We start from the raw sequence: 17,972 nt of genomic DNA, 5'->3' as shown, positions 1-17,972 counted from the left end.
ACAACAGTATTAAAAGCACAGCACACAATACTACCGTGAACTAGCAGGTCTATAAAAATACTTTTTTTAAAAAAATCAGAGTATTTTAGAAAGCACAATTTCAAATTCTAAGGGTGCCGTGTACAAACGCAACTTTGCATTTTACCAGCCTTTCTTTTCTATGTATATTTCACCGAGAGGTAATTGGATGTATAAAACGCTACAAACGTGGCGTAGAACTACCAATTCTCCTCCTTAAATAAAAGGTTAAGCTTGTAATTACACGATTTTGACATATCGTTTTGTAAAATTACTGATTAACTACGATCCTTCAATCGGATTAAGCAGAAGTAGTGCTTTTCTTCCTCTACAGCCGCGTCTGCTTCGTTGTAAATCAAGTTCCGCTACAGAGGGAGGGGAAAACCGCACAAACACGCGAGCATGTGCGCATGGGGCGGTGAGCACCGCGTGGAAGAAAAGCTTCTTCGGAGGCAGCCCGGGCGCAGCGCGGGTTCCGGCACGCCCGGACCGGGGGAGCCGCATCCCCCCTTCCCGCGGCCGGCAGCAGCGGCTCTGGGGAGACGCCGAGGAAACAAAGCCGTCGCTGCCGCCGCGCCTCCCGACCCTCTCCCGCCGGGACTGCGCGCTCCGCCGCCCCGGTGCAGGGTCTGGCAGCAGGGTCGCACCGTGCCCGTCCCCGCCCTGCGGAAGGAGGGCCGGGCGGGGGGGCGCGGGGGCTCAGCCCGCAGCACCTCACCGCTCCGCGCCGCCGCAGCGCCACTCACCGCGCCGCCCGTGCCCCGCCGAGCCGCGCCGAGCGGTGTGCGGGCGCGCCGCGGCGGCAGCAGGTGCCGCGGAGGAGGCAGCGGGGGCGGGCGGTGCTGGCGAACCAACCGGGGCCCGGCGCCGCGCCGTGAGTCACTAGCGGGCGCGCAGGGCGGCCGGGCGGCTGCTATAAGAGCGCCGCGGGGACGGCCTCCCCCCGTGCATGTCTCCGGCTGCCGCCTCTACTCCTCGGCTCCCCGCCCGCAGCGCCTGCCTGCCCGCGCACCCCGTCCCCGGCGCGGCGATGTGGCTGGACCGGCAGCGCGGAGAGCCCAGCGCCTCGGCCGGCGGCAGGCGCGGCGCGGAGCGGAGGGGGGTCCCGCGCTGCTGGGCGCTGCTGCTGCTGCTCGCCCTTGGCTGCCTGCGCGCCGCCGCCGACGGTGAGTGCGGGGCCGGGGGAGTGGGCTGGGGCCCGCACCGCCGGGGCGGCTCCCGCCGCTGCCTCCGCGGCGATGCCGTCTCCCACCGCCTTTTACTTTTGCCTCGCTCTCGTTATTTTCTCCCGGTCTTTCGGACTGCCTGCCCGCTGCCCCGGGGGGAGCGGGGCGGGCCCAGGTGAACAGGGGGGCGCTGCCGCCGCGTCGGCCCCGCCGCCCCCCGTGCCGGGCGAGGCGCCGCCTTCCCCCCGGGGCCCCGGGCGGCGGGAGCGGTGAGGGGGGACCGAGCCCCGGGAGCCCCCCGGCCGCTGCGGGAGGGGCCCGCCTTCCTGATCGATACTAAGGAGGAGGGTCTGAGGGGCTGAGGATAACGCGAGAGGGTCGGGGAGGATTGGGGCTCTATTGTGGAGGGCGAAAGAGGAGCGCTTGGGAAGCTCGCGGCGTTAAAGGTGCTGTCAAACTGCGGTGCAACTTAGGCTTTGTGTTATCCAGCGGTGTTGGCATGGCTCTAGTTCAGGGTCCGGGGTAACCACCGTGAGGGTTCTCCACCTGGTGGCAAGGCTGGGTCCTGCCGGCGCCGGGTCCAGGCTCTCGGCGCTGGGCGTTCGCCAGTAGTGCTGCTCGTGGCCAGCTCCTGGGCTACCGCCCGGCGTAGAAGCTGTTTGCCCGTATTGGCAGGGGTCCTGCACAATGAGCCAGTTGGATGGTCGTTTAAAAGTATTTTACTCTTAAATGGAGGTAGTAATCATTTGGCTGACTCTTTTCTTCCCTGAGGAGCTGAGCTTCAGCCTGCTCTCCTAGGTAGGAGGTGGGCAGTTGGAAGTCTGCATTGTCGTATTGCTCTTAAATCTCCTGACTGTTGTCCTAAAGTAGGCCTAAGTGTCTGATCTTGGTAGTGTTTCCTATAACAGCGCGTGGTAGTTCAGACACCAGGTATGTTGGGTAGAGCCCTGCCAGCATGTTGTTGTATCCAGTATTCATACAAAGAGAGGGAGGAGAAATGTCTGCCTAGTCACCTCTTGTCTCCCAGTCCTGTAGGTTGCTCACATGCCTGGTCACAACAGACATGGTTAAATAGTTGTAGAATGAAAGATCAAGCTGGCTGTCACTGAAAGTGCTACTTCAGTGTGCTCAGAAGTCATCACAAGAGATACACAGTGATGGTAATTAGTAGGCTAGCTAACCAAGTTATTCTGATTGTTCTTTCAGTTTGAGTTAGTGGCCCCATCAGCTTTCTTCTGCTACTAGTTGTAATTGCCAGGGTCTGGGAAAAGTCTAAGCTGGTTCCTATATGAGCTCTTACAAGGTTTCCCAATCACGGTTGGAAGCTTTTCTGGGACTTGGTGTCAGATGACAGTACACAAGTGTCACATGTTTGAAGCTGCCCAGACAAGTAATCTGGCAACTTGCTTAAGGGGCTGAGACTAACAGTGATAGCAGAGATATGGAGAAAGGTAGTTTAACTTGGGTAGCCAGTGTAACTGTGCTCCTTCACCCTACACCCATTGCTGCTTCTAGTAAGTAGTTATCTGGGGAACAGTAAAATAGTATGTGTTAGCAATCACAGGCTCTGATGTTACCGTTCTCAACGTTTTTCAGCCTAAGATGTATTCCAGTGACGAGAAAATGTGTGAAGGTGCTTCTACTGTAAGAAGAGCACATAAAGAGAAGCTTTACATTAGTGGCTAATTGATGCTGATCCAAAAATCATTAGGTGTCTAGTGAATGAAGCTGCAGCTGAGGTATGACTCCATTGCTTCAAATAACAGTGGATTAGACTGGTAGTATCTAACTAAATTGGTTACCTGGCATTGTAGAATGGTGCTTGTTGTAGGACAGGGGATCAGAGTTACTGGCTGTAACTAACCATCTTAGCTGGAGCTCATTTCAGGTAGCTGTTAGAGTCTGACAGACATCTTCAGAAGCAGTAGCAGATGCTGACCTCTACCTTTGTGCACCTGTGTAGATGTTAGGTCTTGTCGATTTTTTTTACTTGTTTGTGGGCTAAAAGTAGTTGCTCTGACATTTCACTTGGTATCAGCTGCAGAAGCAATGATATATTCTTGGAACAGTTTGTTGCTAGGATTGTAATTGTAAAGTTACAGCTGTTGCTTCAAGCTCAGCTCTGGTTTCTGTTAGCCTTGTGTGTAGCTTCCCTGTAGCATTTGATCAAAAATGGTGTTACATTTGTAAGTCACAATGTACTAGGCAGCCTTAGCAATCCTTTTCTGGTTATTCTAGCTTGAAACAGAGTAACTAAGGGCCATGGAGTTATTTTGGGATCTCCTTAGTGGCAGGCTTAGTCTAATATCTCTGTATGCTATTTTGGGAAAGGTTGACTGTTCCCACTCTGAACGCCTGGATGAGGAAGTCCTGAAACTAGCAGGAGTCAGTTGTTGCATATTTTATTTCATGCAGTAGTACAGTAAAACCTGAAATATGTCACCAGGGCCCACAACTCTAAACTTCTTTTAGAGGTTGCTGGACAACAAGGTATCAGGCTTACAACAAGCTTCTAATTGTGGCATCTACTCCCACTCTTAGGTGGCTGGGTGTGCTGTCTAGCACAAGGCAAGCTAATTGACTGGCAGCTCATGACCAAGTAGTAGTAGCAGCTTTACAAAGCCACGCTATTAGAAAGCACATGCTGGTGTAATTCCCAACCAGAAAAGGAAACAAGGGAATGGAAACAGTATACACAATAACTGATGTTCTGATTTTTGGTACTTTTTAAACACAGTTCCCATAAATAAAGTTGTTAACTTTGTTCTTACAACTGGCTTACTGCTCTACTCCCCCAATAAGACTACTAAAACATTAGCAGAACTCAGTAAGGTGCTTTTTCACATCCTTGCTCATGGATTTACATGAGACATTCAGCAGATAGAATTGCTCATGTTCTTGCTTGTCCTGTCCAGCATTTGAGTACCTCACACCTCATGGCTAGCCAATATAATGTACAATGGCTGAGTACCTTCCTTCTGCTTGGAAACTGTCTTGCATTTTGCATGTCATACTGAGAGGATATAAAAATAGTAAATAATACTCTACTAAAATTTGATGCCCTTTGAATGCCAGGACAAAGCACCCTCACTAAATGATGCAATAAACCAAGAAGGATCAGGAGTCTTGCATCATGCTCTGGGCAGCCAATACTGATGCACAATCTTACACACTTGCCTGTGTGCATTAAGTGGAACAGCTCTGGCTTAGCTGCTGAAGATGCAGGCTGCTGCTTTTAGTGACAGTTATAACAGGACTTCCAAGACAAAGCACATTCCCTTGAGGGATGGGGTCATACAGTTGTAGAGCTGAAGATACACTGGAAAATGCATTCTAAGGATCTTGCAGAAAGCAGTACCTTACTCAAACATACTAGCAAACCAAGACTTACCAGTTGTGAGACAATGGACTTCATTCCAGAAGGAAGTGATGAATTACCTTGCTCTTTTAGCATCACACTTCTTTTGATGTATACCAAGGAATGTCTCTGGATGCCACTTTTTGAGGGGTAACATAAAGCATGAAAACTTGCTCAGCTACAAAGCAGTTATCTAAGCTACCTTTACAGATGTCTTGGGGATTCTGCTGTAATGTGTTAGCAGCAGAGCATTGAAATGCTAATCTGGCTTGACATGAATCAAATTTAAACCCAGTTTGCTTAAAGTTTGAAGAGTTTTGAGAATGTGATGCTAGTTGCGAGGCAGCAAAAGTAATTGTGGGCACGCATTTTTGTAAGCTTGACCCTGCCTTCCAGAGGAAAGCTGAGTGAGAATAACACTGAGACTGTTTGCTGCTGTTTGGCAGGTGAACGGCTGTGGTGCTTAAACTCTGCTCTTGTACTGTGAAGGAAAGCTTTTGGCTTTACTTTCATGATTGAATAAGGTGATTGCAGAAATTTGGAGCTCAGATCTGGTTTTGTGTTGATGTTATGCTCTTGATTAGGCTGGGTAGCTTCTTGATCAGTGGGGAAAGCAAGAAGGAATTGCTTAACAGTATTGAGGTGTAGGTTCCTTTTTTCATTGAAGGTGCGAGAGCAAAATGTGAAGAATCCCAGTTTGCATGTGGTAATGGACGCTGTATTCCTCAAATCTGGAAATGTGATGGTGATGAAGACTGTTCAGATGGCAGTGATGAGAGTGCTTGTGGTAAGTAATCAGAATAATACCTCTGTAGTAGTACTTGCTAGTTGGAAGTGGGGACTTAACAGTAGATAGCTGGAGAGATACTTTCCTGCCCAGTACTTCAGGCAGTTGGAACACAAGGACAAATTTCTTAGAATAACCACTATTGATTCCTTGTACCCATCTGTGGCAATTGAATTTTCCTGAGTGTTATCTAACTCTCCTGAAATTGGCAACTGAGACAAAGCTTGTGACCAAAATTCTTCACTTGTGAGAGTGATGACTGACAGGAACAGAATATAAGCCTGTTCTCATTTGTTTCTTGAATACATAATAGAAAATGTTTGCTATTAGCACTCTGCTGTTGGCTATTCCATGTCTAAAAGCCCTGTTTTATATGTGGAAGTGATTCTGCTGTGTCTCCTATAAACATTAAGTCTAGCTTTGGCTGCCAACCCTTGCTTTAAGCAGGCATAGAAGCCAAGATAGATGACTAGATTTACTTGGAGACCAGGCAAAGCATACTCTATATCCATCACTGATGTGGTTGAACTGCCAGTCTCCTCAGGCAGGCCTAAACTATTACCCTAGAGTTACATAGTACCATGCTTTGGTAATGACAAATCAAATGCCTTGACTATAAACTCAGAGTTCAAAACCTAAATATTAATATCAGCAGACCTTATTTTAACTTAGGTCTGTTCAAAGCAGCGGCTAATATAAACTAACCTGCTTAGTCTCCTTAGCAATAGTGGTCCTTCAGTGCCTGATTAGATGAATGTAAATGCTTCTCTGTACACAGAGAAATATTTGACCACTTCCTACTCAACAGCACTGTTTACTAGGTTGGTGGGGGGCAACACCAGGCATCCACAAACCAAGGACATTGAATAACTTTCTAGGGCAGCAAAGCTGATCCCTGTTAGCAATAAATAAGCTAAGCTCTGGTACCTAAACAAGTGTCTTTTTCTCCCTTGCAGTGAAGAAGACGTGTGCCGAATCTGACTTTGTGTGCCTCAGTGGTCAATGTGTGCCTAACAGATGGCAGTGTGATGGGGATCCCGACTGTGAGGATGGGTCTGATGAGAGTTCCGAACTGTGCCGTAAGTGAACCTGGCATGGTGTGTAGCCAGGCCTCTGGGGAGGAGCATTTTGACTTCCTGCCTGCTTGCAGTCTGGCTTTCCTCCTGAAGCAGGGATGAACTTGTCTTGGGGAGCACCTTCCTAAGTGCTTGGCCTTGTCGGGGTCCTGAGGAGACTTTTTACTGCTTAAAAAGATGCAGAACTGAGTGGGCACTCTTGCACTTGCACTGGTAAGAGATAGCAAGTACCAGGTTTTCCCCACAGTCAGAAGCAGCAAGGAGGACACGATAGGCCTGTCACTGTGGCTTGTCCACCAAGTGATTGCTGTTCTCCAAGGCAGCTGCTTTGCAAGTGCAGCCCCAGTACTATAGAGCTAATGTAGGGACTGGGTATCTGACTACCTGTTGGGTGTGGGAAGCAGTAGTGCAGAGGCTTGACTGTGAGGTCTCAGGATTAAGGCTCTGGTCTGAAGTATCATAACTCATCAAGCAGTATAGATCTATAGTATAGCAAGTGTCATTTTCCTGTATCAGTAGGATCCACAGTGGGGAATATTTCAGCCCAAGTTCTAGTGCACTTTGGCATTACTCCTCCCTACTACTACTTGTTGTAGCTCAAGGTGCTACAGTGTAATCAGCATGCAGTCACAAAGCTACACCACTACAAAGGTACCCTTAAAATATTAATCTCTTAGGAATTAGAAATATCTTTTTTAACTGAACATTACAGAATAGTATAGCCTTTTCCATCAATTTATATAGATGTTGGCATCTAAATAATTGCAACTTTGTCCAGACCTGAAGCCTTTCAGTCTCAATTTTCAGCACAAATGCTGATACCCAAGATCAGTGGCTCCTAGATTGAACTAAAACTTTTTTTCAATAGACACAAGAACATGCCGGGTAAATGAAATAAGCTGTGGTCCTCAGTCAACTCAGTGTATCCCAGTGTCCTGGAAATGTGATGGTGAAAAAGACTGTGACAGTGAAGAAGATGAACAGAATTGTGGTAAGGAGAGAAATGGCGGTTGCATAACTCTATTTGAAATTGACTTGTCTGGAAAAGAGCTACCTGGGCAGTACATCTGGGAAGATAAATATTTGATAATATCAATATCTCTCCTACATTAATCTTGTTTTGCAGCTAGTTAAAGCAAACTTTTTGTAACAATCCTTTATCCTGCCAAATTAAGAGCTACAATAATGTAAGCTTTTTAATGTGTGTTTTTTTTCTCTGCTAATTTTGGCAGTAGCCATAGGTATGTTTAGTCACTTGGCAAGCCAACTGTCAGAACTTGTTTTCTGGAGAGTTCCTGAAATTGCTGCTTATATTAACAAATTGTCTCCTAAAAGTGTAGTAGCAACTTTTAGCAAAGAGCGTGGCTAATCTACCTTATAGTCCTAACCTGAAATATCTGTGGAGCTGGATTTCTGATGTTTGGGTGGCTGGGGTGGTGGAGACAGAACTTCAGGCTGGTATGCAAGTAAAGCTGCCATTGCAGCATTGGAGCCAGCATTCCTGGCTTATTCAAAAGAATTTGCATACATATGAGTTTTCTGAGGTGTCCTGAGACATACTAGCTGTAACCAAAGCCACAGGGCTGGCTTCCATCAGAACCACCTTGCGTGGATGACCTAATGAGACACAGATCTCCAGAATTTTGCTATGTGTCTGTGGAGTTGCCATCTTACTCAACAAACTAATGCCTTAATCTACAAGTAAATCTACAGTGTTTCTAATGAAGCTGATAAAACTATGAACCTAGGCGTACTGAGCTATTAGCTACATTGCTATTAAACCAGCATAATTTGTACTGACATAAATTGCATGGGTGTGCTTAACCACAGGATCAACTCATGCAAGATCTTGGTCTGTTATCCCTACTGGTCCAAGCAAATGGGGCACTGCTCTCCTGGGGACCAGTACAAAACACTTTAATTTCAAATTACAGTACATGCTGACCATCAGACTACCTTAATCTTAGTCCATACTCTTGAGTTAGCATTTCTTTTACCTTCTGTCTTTGGTTCACAGGGTTAGACCCTGTTTTCTGAAAGACTTGCAATCTGAAGTGCAGGACAGCCTAGCTACTTCAGAAGGTTATTTTCACTCAGTAGTTCTAATCTGATGCCTATCACTTACAATGCCCAAAGGCAATGAGGATGGTCTGTGCAACTCAAGTGTCCTGTAGGTGGTCATTTAGGCGTCCCTATTGCCTTATACAGGATGCTGATATTGAGTCAGCTAGCAGCTGAAAGACAAAGTATCTTCACACAAAAGTCAGCCTTCTTGTGACAATGTACTAATCTCTCTTACTCCCATTACCCCAGGCAATGTGACTTGTAGTCCAGCAGACTTCACATGCAGCAGTGGGCAATGTATTTCCAAGAGCTTTGTCTGCAATGGTCAAGATGACTGCAGTGATGGTAGTGATGAGCTGGAGTGTGCACCTCCTACCTGTGGAGTTCATGAGTTCCAGTGCAAGAGCTCGACTTGCATTCCCCTCAGCTGGGTGTGTGATGATGATGCTGACTGCTCTGACCACTCAGATGAGTCTCTAGAGCAATGTGGCCGCCAGCCTGCACCTTCTGTGAAGTGCTCTGCCAGTGAGGTGCAGTGTGGCTCAGGTGAATGTATCCACAAAAAGTGGCGCTGTGATGGAGATCCTGACTGCAAGGATGGAAGTGATGAAATCAACTGCCGTAAGTTCACTTGGTCCTTCTCTAGGAGGTACTGCTTGACTCCTCTTTTATTTCCTTTGCTTCAGTAAACCTCAGGAGTAAAAGTCTGTAATGACTGTGTCCTCAGCTTCTCGGACCTGCAGACCAGACCAGTTCAGATGTGAAGATGGGAACTGCATCCATGGGACTAGGCAGTGCAATGGTGTGAGAGATTGTCTGGATGGCACAGATGAAGCAAATTGTAACAATGGTAAGTGTGGAACTGAGCAAGAATAAAGTCTTTGCAGAATATCTGTTGAAGTTGGGAGTCACCCTCACAATCTTCTTTATGTCAGTTATTCAGTGCTCTGGACCTGGCAAATTCAAGTGCAGAAGTGGAGAATGCATAGATATCAATAAAGTGTGTAACCAACAGAGAGACTGCAAGGACTGGAGTGATGAGCCCCTCAAGGAGTGTAGTAAGTGAATAAACTCTTTGCACAATGCTGATTACTAGATATGCTTAGATATAGCCTCTGAGTTGTCAGATGTCAGCTGGAATGCCCATTGGCACTTCTTGGTGGCAAATTTGCAACTGAGACCAACCTAGTTAATAGGCTAGTTTTATCTTAGCCAAACTGGCTGATAGGATGATTTCTTTGTAGTCAGGAAAGCACTTGAATGCATTAGAAACACTGAAGCTTCAGGAACCTCAATCTTTATTGCTGCCTGCTTGTAACACAGAGAAAGTGCTGGTAGCTGAGTGAACGTGAATTTGAGGGGGTTCTCTTGTATATGACTTTGGGTGCCAGAACAGTTTATCAGGTGTGACAGGCATTGTTAGAAAGTGGATGTGTACCTGGAGAAGTGCTCCATGGCTAAGACTATAAAACTAAACAAGAATGCCTTCTCAGAAGTGGCCAATTCTCTCTTCTAGACATCAATGAATGTCTGGTGAACAACGGCGGATGCTCTCATATCTGCAGAGATCTCATTATTGGCTATGAATGTGACTGTCCAGCTGGGTTTGAGCTTCTGGACAGGAGAACCTGTGGAGGTACGTATCTAGTAGTTTAACATGGACTCTACTGGTGATATTGGAAGTGAGCATAAATTAAATTTTTGTTTTTACAGATATTGATGAATGTCAGAACCCTGGCATATGTAGTCAGATCTGTATCAACCTGAAAGGGGGCTACAAATGTGAATGTAGCCGTGGCTATCAGATGGATCTTGCTACTGGGGTGTGCAAGGCAGTTGGTGAGTGTTGACACGACTTTCATATCCCCACTTTAAAATGAGTCAGCAAATGATGCACTGTTTATACTACTGTGGATTTTACCCTAGCTATTATGGTGTTACTGATCACTACTAACACTTCAAATGATGCCATGATACAGTACTTAAAGCTACCTGACATAAACTGCTTGTGTCTGCTCCCTGGGCAGGAGGATCCTCCCCATCAAGTTGTGGAGGGAGAAAAGGATGAGGTATGGTACAGCCAAGACCTCTGTCAGCATCTGCTAGCAAGTGTGGAATGGCAAATACTAAACATGATGACTCTTAAAACTTTTTGTAAAAGAAAAGTATGTGACTGAATATCCAGAAATACAGATAACAAACTCTTTTCACAGGGAAAGAACCAAGTCTAATTTTCACCAACCGCCGGGACATAAGGAAGATTGGCCTTGAGAGAAAAGAATACATTCAGCTTGTAGAGCAGCTAAGAAACTCTATAGCTCTAGATGCTGATATTGCTGAGCAAAAGCTTTACTGGGCAGACTTCAGCCAGAAAGCAATCTTCAGGTAAATGGACTTAGCTTCTGAACCTAGTGTACTTCCCTAAAGCATCCCATGGTTTTACCCAAGCTCTTTCTCTAGTCTCTGGTAATGAAAACTAGATTCCTGGTGTCCTAAAGACAAAGTTCAGTTGATGCAAACTCCCACAGCTACCAATGTGTATGCCTGTTGCACTTCCTAGTAACTGCTGCTACATTTGTACAAAAGGCACTCTGTGGAAAGTCCCACAGGCATCTTCTGCCTGAAATCTTGTGCAGTATTTGCTGAGGTGTGCCAAGGGATAGTATCTGCAGTGGAAGTGGTTAAAAGCAAGTAATTCTTGTCTTCCAGTGCCTCTATTGATACCCGTGATAAAGTTGGAACACACATCAGAATCCTGGACAACATACACAGCCCTGCAGGAATTGCTGTTGACTGGGTTTATAAGAACATCTACTGGTCAGACTCAACTGCAAAGACCATTTCAGTGGCTAGCCTAGATGGCACAAAAAGAAAGGTTTTGTTTCTCTCTGAGCTGAGAGAGCCAGCTTCTATTGCTGTAGATCCTATTTCTGGGTGAGTATTTGTCCAGGTTCTTTTAAAAGAGTGCACCTACCAACTACATGTTCTGATAACTGACTTAGGTAGCCTTTGTTAGTTATTGGTCATAATAAAGAGTGATACTACACAGTACTATAGTGCATCATACAACATAAATTCTGCTTCACAGCTTTATGTACTGGTCAGACTGGGGTGAGCCAGCAAAAATTGAAAAAGCAGGAATGAATGGATTTGACAGACAGCAGCTTGTGACAACAGAAATCCAATGGCCTAATGGAATTGCTCTAGGTATGTGAACTTGTCTCTGCCAGAGGTATTCTGGAGGTTAAGCAATTTTTTTGCTACAAAAGCCAAGGTCATTCTTCAGAGAAGTATTTTCAGCTTCTAAGAAAGGGAAGCTTCTGTATGCCTGAAGACACTGCAACAGGCATCAACACTTCTCAGATACTGAAATACTAACTTTTCCTGAACTGCTGTATATTATAGTTGAGGCACAGGCCACATAGGCATCACTGCAGCAGCTCTCTCTATGCTGGAATGGTAAGAAACTAGGGCAACACTGCCACCATTCTCAAACCTGTGCGTGTTTCAATTCTTGCAGCAAGCTTTGGAGGTTTCCTCCATGTGGACACTAAATGTATTGGTGTTTTCCCCCTCCTAGATCTTGTAAAAAGCCGCCTGTACTGGCTTGATTCCAAACTACACATGCTGTCAAGTGTGGACTTGAATGGCCAGGATCGTAGAATAGTGCTGAAGTCACATATGTTCCTTCCTCATCCTCTTGCTCTAACCATTTTTGAGGTAAGAATGACTTCCTATAGTCATTGTCAAAGATCCTCTTCTTGCTGGTATGGGGCTGATAAGCATCATGGAGGTAATGGGATGCAATGACATTGTCTTCTAGGACCGTGTGTACTGGATTGACGGAGAGAATGAGGCAGTCTATGGTGCGAACAAATTTACTGGAACTGATTTGGTTACCCTTGTGAACAACCTCAATGATGCACAGGACATCATTGTGTATCATGAACTTGTTCAGCCTTCAGGTAATTTCAATACAGTTTATAGTTCAGTGAGTGCATACTTGTAAGAAGCCTGCCCTGCCTGGATGGTGGCAAATGGTATCCCTTCACTGTACAGCTGTCCATTCCTACTCCTGCTCTTGGAGCTTCTGATATAGGCAGCCACATGGGGGTTGAGAGGTCTAGTTGCAATTGGTCTTTCTTGGGCAGAGCAGATATAAATCTATAACCAGCTGAGACATGTAATTTTACTAAAACAATTACTGAGCAAATACTTCTGCACACCTGGAGCATGAAGGCTTACTCTTGTTCACTCCTGAATTGCTGTACCAACAGGTAGGAACTGGTGTGAAGAGCACATGGCAAATGGAGGCTGTAGCTACCTGTGCCTGCCTGCTCCTCAGATAAATGAACATTCTCCAAAGTACACCTGTGCATGTCCTGCTGGGTACTTCTTGCAGGAGGATGGTCTGAGATGTACAGGTACTGTAACACAACTGAGATCTTTCCTAGGATGAATGGGGAAGGAGTATGAGAGTATTGAACCATTAGGGGGAAGGAAATACAGTGCTATAGGCTACAGCTTTGCTAAAATTAATCTGATGTAATTAATCCTGGAGGGGAGGTCCTTATGCATTAATATGGCCCTTAGAGTCTGTAGGTGCTGTTCAAAGTCCATGCTTTGCTTCTGCGTCATCATCATCATTTGCAACAAGATCTTGTACCTCCATGGCTTTCTGCAGACAGCAAGCACAAGGACAAAACATACTCAGCCTCTTCCAAAACAGGGGTATAAACTAACATGGCTGTACCTATTAATACACAGATCAAAAGGTGATTGGCTAATGTTGCTGCTCGAGGAAGCTTGTACCTCCCTTTCTGTCCAGATGAGCATGCTGCTGTACTAGAGTTGTCACTACTGACTATGCAGCAGGCTTGCTTTGTCCTGTGGAGTGGAACTAGAAACTCCAAGGTGCCACTGACTGTATTGCATATTGATTCTGACTGCCACAGAGTGCTAAATCCCAGGATGCTGGCCTCCCTTGGCTGCTCTAAAAGGCTGCTATGGGTATCAAAGGCTGTACCTAACCAGTAAACTTGTAAAACTAAAATCTTATTCAGAAAACCTTATGGGAGGGGTGGGATGGCTTGTGACTGTTGTGACTTTAAATGCCTGTAATTCATTCCTGATTAACTGCCTGGCCTTGTTCTTGGAACTACTTTTCATCAAAAACTCTCTGCTGAGGGTGTGCTAGTGAAATAGTTAAAGTCAGTGTTCCCAGTTAAGCTAACAACCTGCATGATCATTTTTGCCATCTGCTGAACCTTCACTACCATGGCTCTCATAGCAAAGCCATTGCAGAACTTCAGGATTAACTGATCTATAATTAGTTCTTGATCTATAATTAGTTTCAGGTACTGGAACAACTGTGGCTTACACTGAGGCTAAAGATACCAGCACAACAGAAAAATCTCCAACTGTTGGACTAGTTCCTGGAGGTACTGGTCCCAATAACTCACACTGCTAAACATTAGAGAAATTAAATGCAAACTGACCAACTAGCCCACATGGAAGCTTTTTCCTTTGCATGCAAGTAGAGAACAGAGGCCAGATCACTTGTGTAGTGTAGCAGCTGGAGCATGTGTTAAACAGATTTAGTTCGCATAGGACAGTGTGGAATCTGTAGGTTCCATGAAATCCCAGGAGTGCTCAGAAAAGGCAAGCAATAAAGAAAGCTTCCAGCTAATACAGGATGAAGCATGTTAGGCTGTTCTAGCAGAGAAGCTAATCAAATAGGAGCTTCTGGGTTTGGGAAATGCTTGCATATGACACTATCTGCCAGCCTGTCAGTATGCAAGCTCACTGCGTCAAATTCTCATGCAGCATTCAACACTAGTGGTACAACCTCTGAAGTAACTGCAGCTGGAAGAACATCAGCAGTTTGGATCATTCTTCCTGCTGGTGAGTAGAGCATTTACTAGCCTTTTGGACCCCATGTCATGGGACAAGCCACTCTTAGGAGCTTGACCTGACTCTGCTCCATGTTTGCAATCTCTTTATCTCCTTGCAGTATTGCTGATGATGGCTGCAGCAGCTGGCTACTTCATGTGGCGTAACTGGCAGCGCAAGAACATGAAAAGCATGAATTTTGATAATCCAGTTTACCTAAAAACCACAGAAGAGGACCTCACAATTGATATTGGAAGACACAGTGGTTCAGTAGGACACACCTACCCTGCAGTAAGTAAACCTATTATGTCTGAGACTCCAGGTTTAATAATTGGAGTAGGAAGACTGCCAAATGATACCTGAATTGAATTTAGGAGAGGTCTCTGCTTTTGATAGCTGCTGGCTGCAGGCACTACTGGGCTGAATCAACTGACAACTTTACCCTATAATTAAGGTTAAAGTTCTGGTAGGTAGCTAATGTCTGTACCTAGGATGGAGTAATCTGTGCTGAATGTGGTCACTAGCCTGCAGAATTAGCAATGATGTGTGTTGCTTTGTCTTCTATTAGTGCAGCTGTAGCTAACTTGTACTTACTTTTTTACAGATATCTGTTGTCAGCACAGATGATGATATGGCGTGAGCACTGGATCAGCAATCACTTTCAGTTTACTTGTGTCTTACACTCTTTGGGGATAGTAACCAGGTTTGTGGCTGAAGGACTTCCTCCATTCTTGGAAGAAAGAAGATACTTTCTGTATTTATGGAACACTTGTGTAAATAGTTATTTTCTACAGCTTAACAACTCTGTAAATACCTGTCCATAACAATTCAGCTGTTAGTGGTTACAGTTTTATCAGTAACCCTTGGGTTGGTTAGTCAGTAACATCACTGACCAAATATAAAGCACTTTCCATAGAAAGCCATATTCCAGCCACAACTTGTAACACCTGTACATATGTCTATAGGCCACTTGTAAATAATTATTGGAAAATCACTATCAAGCACTTTGAAATACTACAGATGTAAATTATTGTACACTCTCTTTTTCAATGATTGGGGCAATGGCAATAGGATAAAACGGGTTATTATGATTGCCAAAAATTTGTAAACATAAGTAATTTTATATGTACAATTGCTGCAGTCTTGTCTGTTACCTCCTAGAGGTCTACAAGAAGGAATAATCTTTAAGAAACCACTGTAAAACTCAAATGCAGCCAAGGGGATAAAAATAAAATGAGTCAAGCAGTTAAAGTATTGTTCTTGATTATTATGTTAGCACTGAAGTAAAATGATGTATCTCCTAAGCTGAAAGCTTTAGTAGGCTGCACTACCACTGCCAGCCAGATCATGAAGTATTTCTTCAATTATTTCAGCAGCATTATAGGCAGCTAAGACACTTGTCAGGTAACATGTTTTTCTTGAGAGTAATAGTCTACACAGAGTAATGGACAGTGTGGGTTTCCTGTCGGAGAAGCCCAGCTGATCTCCTAAATTAGGACTGACACAAGCTAAAATGACACAACTACTGCTGCAATATTTTGAGAGGCAGCACTGGCAGACGTGCAAGATGGAGACAGGTCAGAGCTCTCCTCTGCCAGGTGAGTGTGAGGTCCTTGCAGTGTCAGGCTATTGGCAGTTACTCCCCATAACTTTTGTAGTATGAGGTGCTACTTGACTGTTGCTAATCCTTCCCCCTTCAAGGTAAGAAAAAAATTGCTTATGGTGGGAGGGATGCAATTTCAAGGCTAAAACATAATTTGGAAGCAGTAATAATCTCTTGGTTATGCTTTAGTGATGACATATTAAATCATTCTCAATCAATCCTGTCTCTAAAATAGTAACAAAAAAAAAATCATTGAGTCAGAACTTGGATCACTTCCTAGGCTTGCTTCTAATGCCTGTTCTCATTGCAGTTACAGCTGGGGTCTGTTCTCTTAATGGTCTTCTTGTTTTGTGGACTCCTTTATTAACAGAGGAGGACAGCTGCCAACTTGTGCAGATTTAAAATAAGTTGTTTCTAGCAACTTCACAACTCTTTGGGGAGTTGAAGCTTCTAACCAGCTATCTCTGGCAACTCTTGACTGCAGGCATTTAAGATATCTGGAACTCATGTGGACAAAATTGTCTTGCAAAGATTAGGATGTAAGGAGGCCTCTATAATTTCTGGCTAGCAATACTGTCTATTTTACCAAGTACCTTTTGGGATAAAGTGCCTTTCATAGCTGCGTAATATGTGAGGTTCATTAATTATGGGGTAGAATTCAGCTTTTTCAGTTAAACTGCTAACTCTGAATACTCTGAAGTTATAAAATAAAACATAATTCTCAGTCAGATGGTTAATTATAAATTCACATGGCAGCTACTTACAGGCAAAATGCTCTGCCTTCCCAGTCTTTGTACAGAACAGCTCTACTTTTTTTGATTAAGTTCATTGCTCTTACCAGTATCATACCAAATGGTATAAGGAGAGACCAGCAAGACCAATAAAGACGTTTCTTCCTGAGGTTAATATTTATTTGATGTAGCAACTCAAGCCTATTTTGGGAACCTGAGGTAGTTTTTACAGGTGCTGTGGACTCTAGGAATTTGTTTTCTGACTTTACTCCAATGTGCTGAACAAAGAATAGTGTGCCTTGAGAAACAAAATTTATTCCTATAGTCTACAGGGGACTTTACCAGATAAAATTTACATGGCTTCATATAGCAGAGGGAGGAGTGGGAAGTTTAGGATAGTAGCAGGAGATGATACAAGATGGCTTGTACTTATTTGCAAATGTTGTTTGGTTTTCAGTCTCACTAGGTTTATTCTTTCCTGCCCCTCTTCATTTTTGTGTTATGAAATCATTGTTTACTTCCACAGCAGGCTTGGATAGTGGTCAGAGATTCCTTCTGTAAAAAGAGATCCAGCTTGCATTGACAAATACCTTCCTCTCTTTTTTAACAGTTTTTTTCCCCTGCCATCTCCAAGTGTTTGATTCTGTTTTACTCCTTGTTCTATGACTCCTTTGGCATCTAGTGAAGGTGGTATAGCCATACTGAGCACTCCTACAGCAGCACCCTGTGGCTGTGCTGGTGTCCACTGAAGGAATTCTCAGTCATCATCCCAGTCTCAGCTCCTCTGCTGCAGTCTTGTCCCAGAGCAATGGGACATTAATAACCTCTTTGGTCAGATTTTATTGTTAGGTTGGTTTTATATTCCTCCTGAAGAATTTTCTACTTATAGATACAAAAATATGACTGTAGGTGGTTGTTCAGGTAGTATCAAGGTAATGGTATAGTATTTGCTTCCCAGAAAAATAAATAAGCCCTCTGGTTCTAAATACTGCCTATTTCTGTTCAGTGTCTGCTGGCCAGTGTGACTGCAAAGCTAAATTTAAATCTTGTAAACATGCAAATTTCTCTTAAAACACTTCCTCTACCCCTACGTTATTTTCTGCCTCCTATTTGATCTGCCTTTGTTTTTATAGCACTGTAAATATTTTACATTATTGCTCAGAGGGAAATTAACATAAAGGGAATTGATGCTGCGCATGTGATTTTCTTCCTCTTCTGCACCTTGTTCCTCTACAGCTAACTACAATATGACTTTTCCAACCCAACTTGTATTTGCC

At 44.6% G+C, this 17,972-nt stretch overlaps 1 protein-coding gene across 2 annotated transcripts; it reads left to right on the top strand.

Annotated features, from left to right (window-relative positions):
* Positions 1 to 967: 967 nt before the first annotated feature.
* VLDLR (very low density lipoprotein receptor) lies at positions 968 to 15,612 on the top strand. 2 transcript variants are annotated; one of them, XM_066568993.1, is made up of 19 exons: positions 968 to 1,184; positions 5,210 to 5,329; positions 6,286 to 6,408; positions 7,274 to 7,396; positions 8,719 to 9,090; positions 9,197 to 9,319; positions 9,405 to 9,527; positions 9,986 to 10,105; positions 10,183 to 10,308; positions 10,683 to 10,854; positions 11,179 to 11,403; positions 11,558 to 11,676; positions 12,050 to 12,189; positions 12,293 to 12,434; positions 12,747 to 12,893; positions 13,821 to 13,910; positions 14,296 to 14,373; positions 14,483 to 14,652; positions 14,966 to 15,612. In XM_066568993.1, the coding sequence occupies exons 1-19, from the start codon at positions 968 to 970 to the stop codon at positions 14,999 to 15,001; spliced, it is 2,766 nt and encodes a 921-aa protein (XP_066425090.1). In that variant the 3' UTR covers positions 15,002 to 15,612. The 2 variants fall into 2 exon arrangements, with proteins under 2 accessions (XP_066425090.1, XP_066425091.1); XM_066568994.1 differs by lacking the exon at positions 13,821 to 13,910 and having other exon boundaries at positions 1,049 to 1,184.
* The last annotated feature ends 2,360 nt before the right edge of the window (positions 15,613 to 17,972 follow it).

Source organism: Molothrus aeneus, chromosome Z, assembly GCF_037042795.1.
Source record: "Molothrus aeneus isolate 106 chromosome Z, BPBGC_Maene_1.0, whole genome shotgun sequence".
Taxonomy (NCBI): domain Eukaryota; kingdom Metazoa; phylum Chordata; class Aves; order Passeriformes; family Icteridae; genus Molothrus; species Molothrus aeneus.
This window is presented reverse-complemented; position numbering and strand designations above follow the sequence as displayed.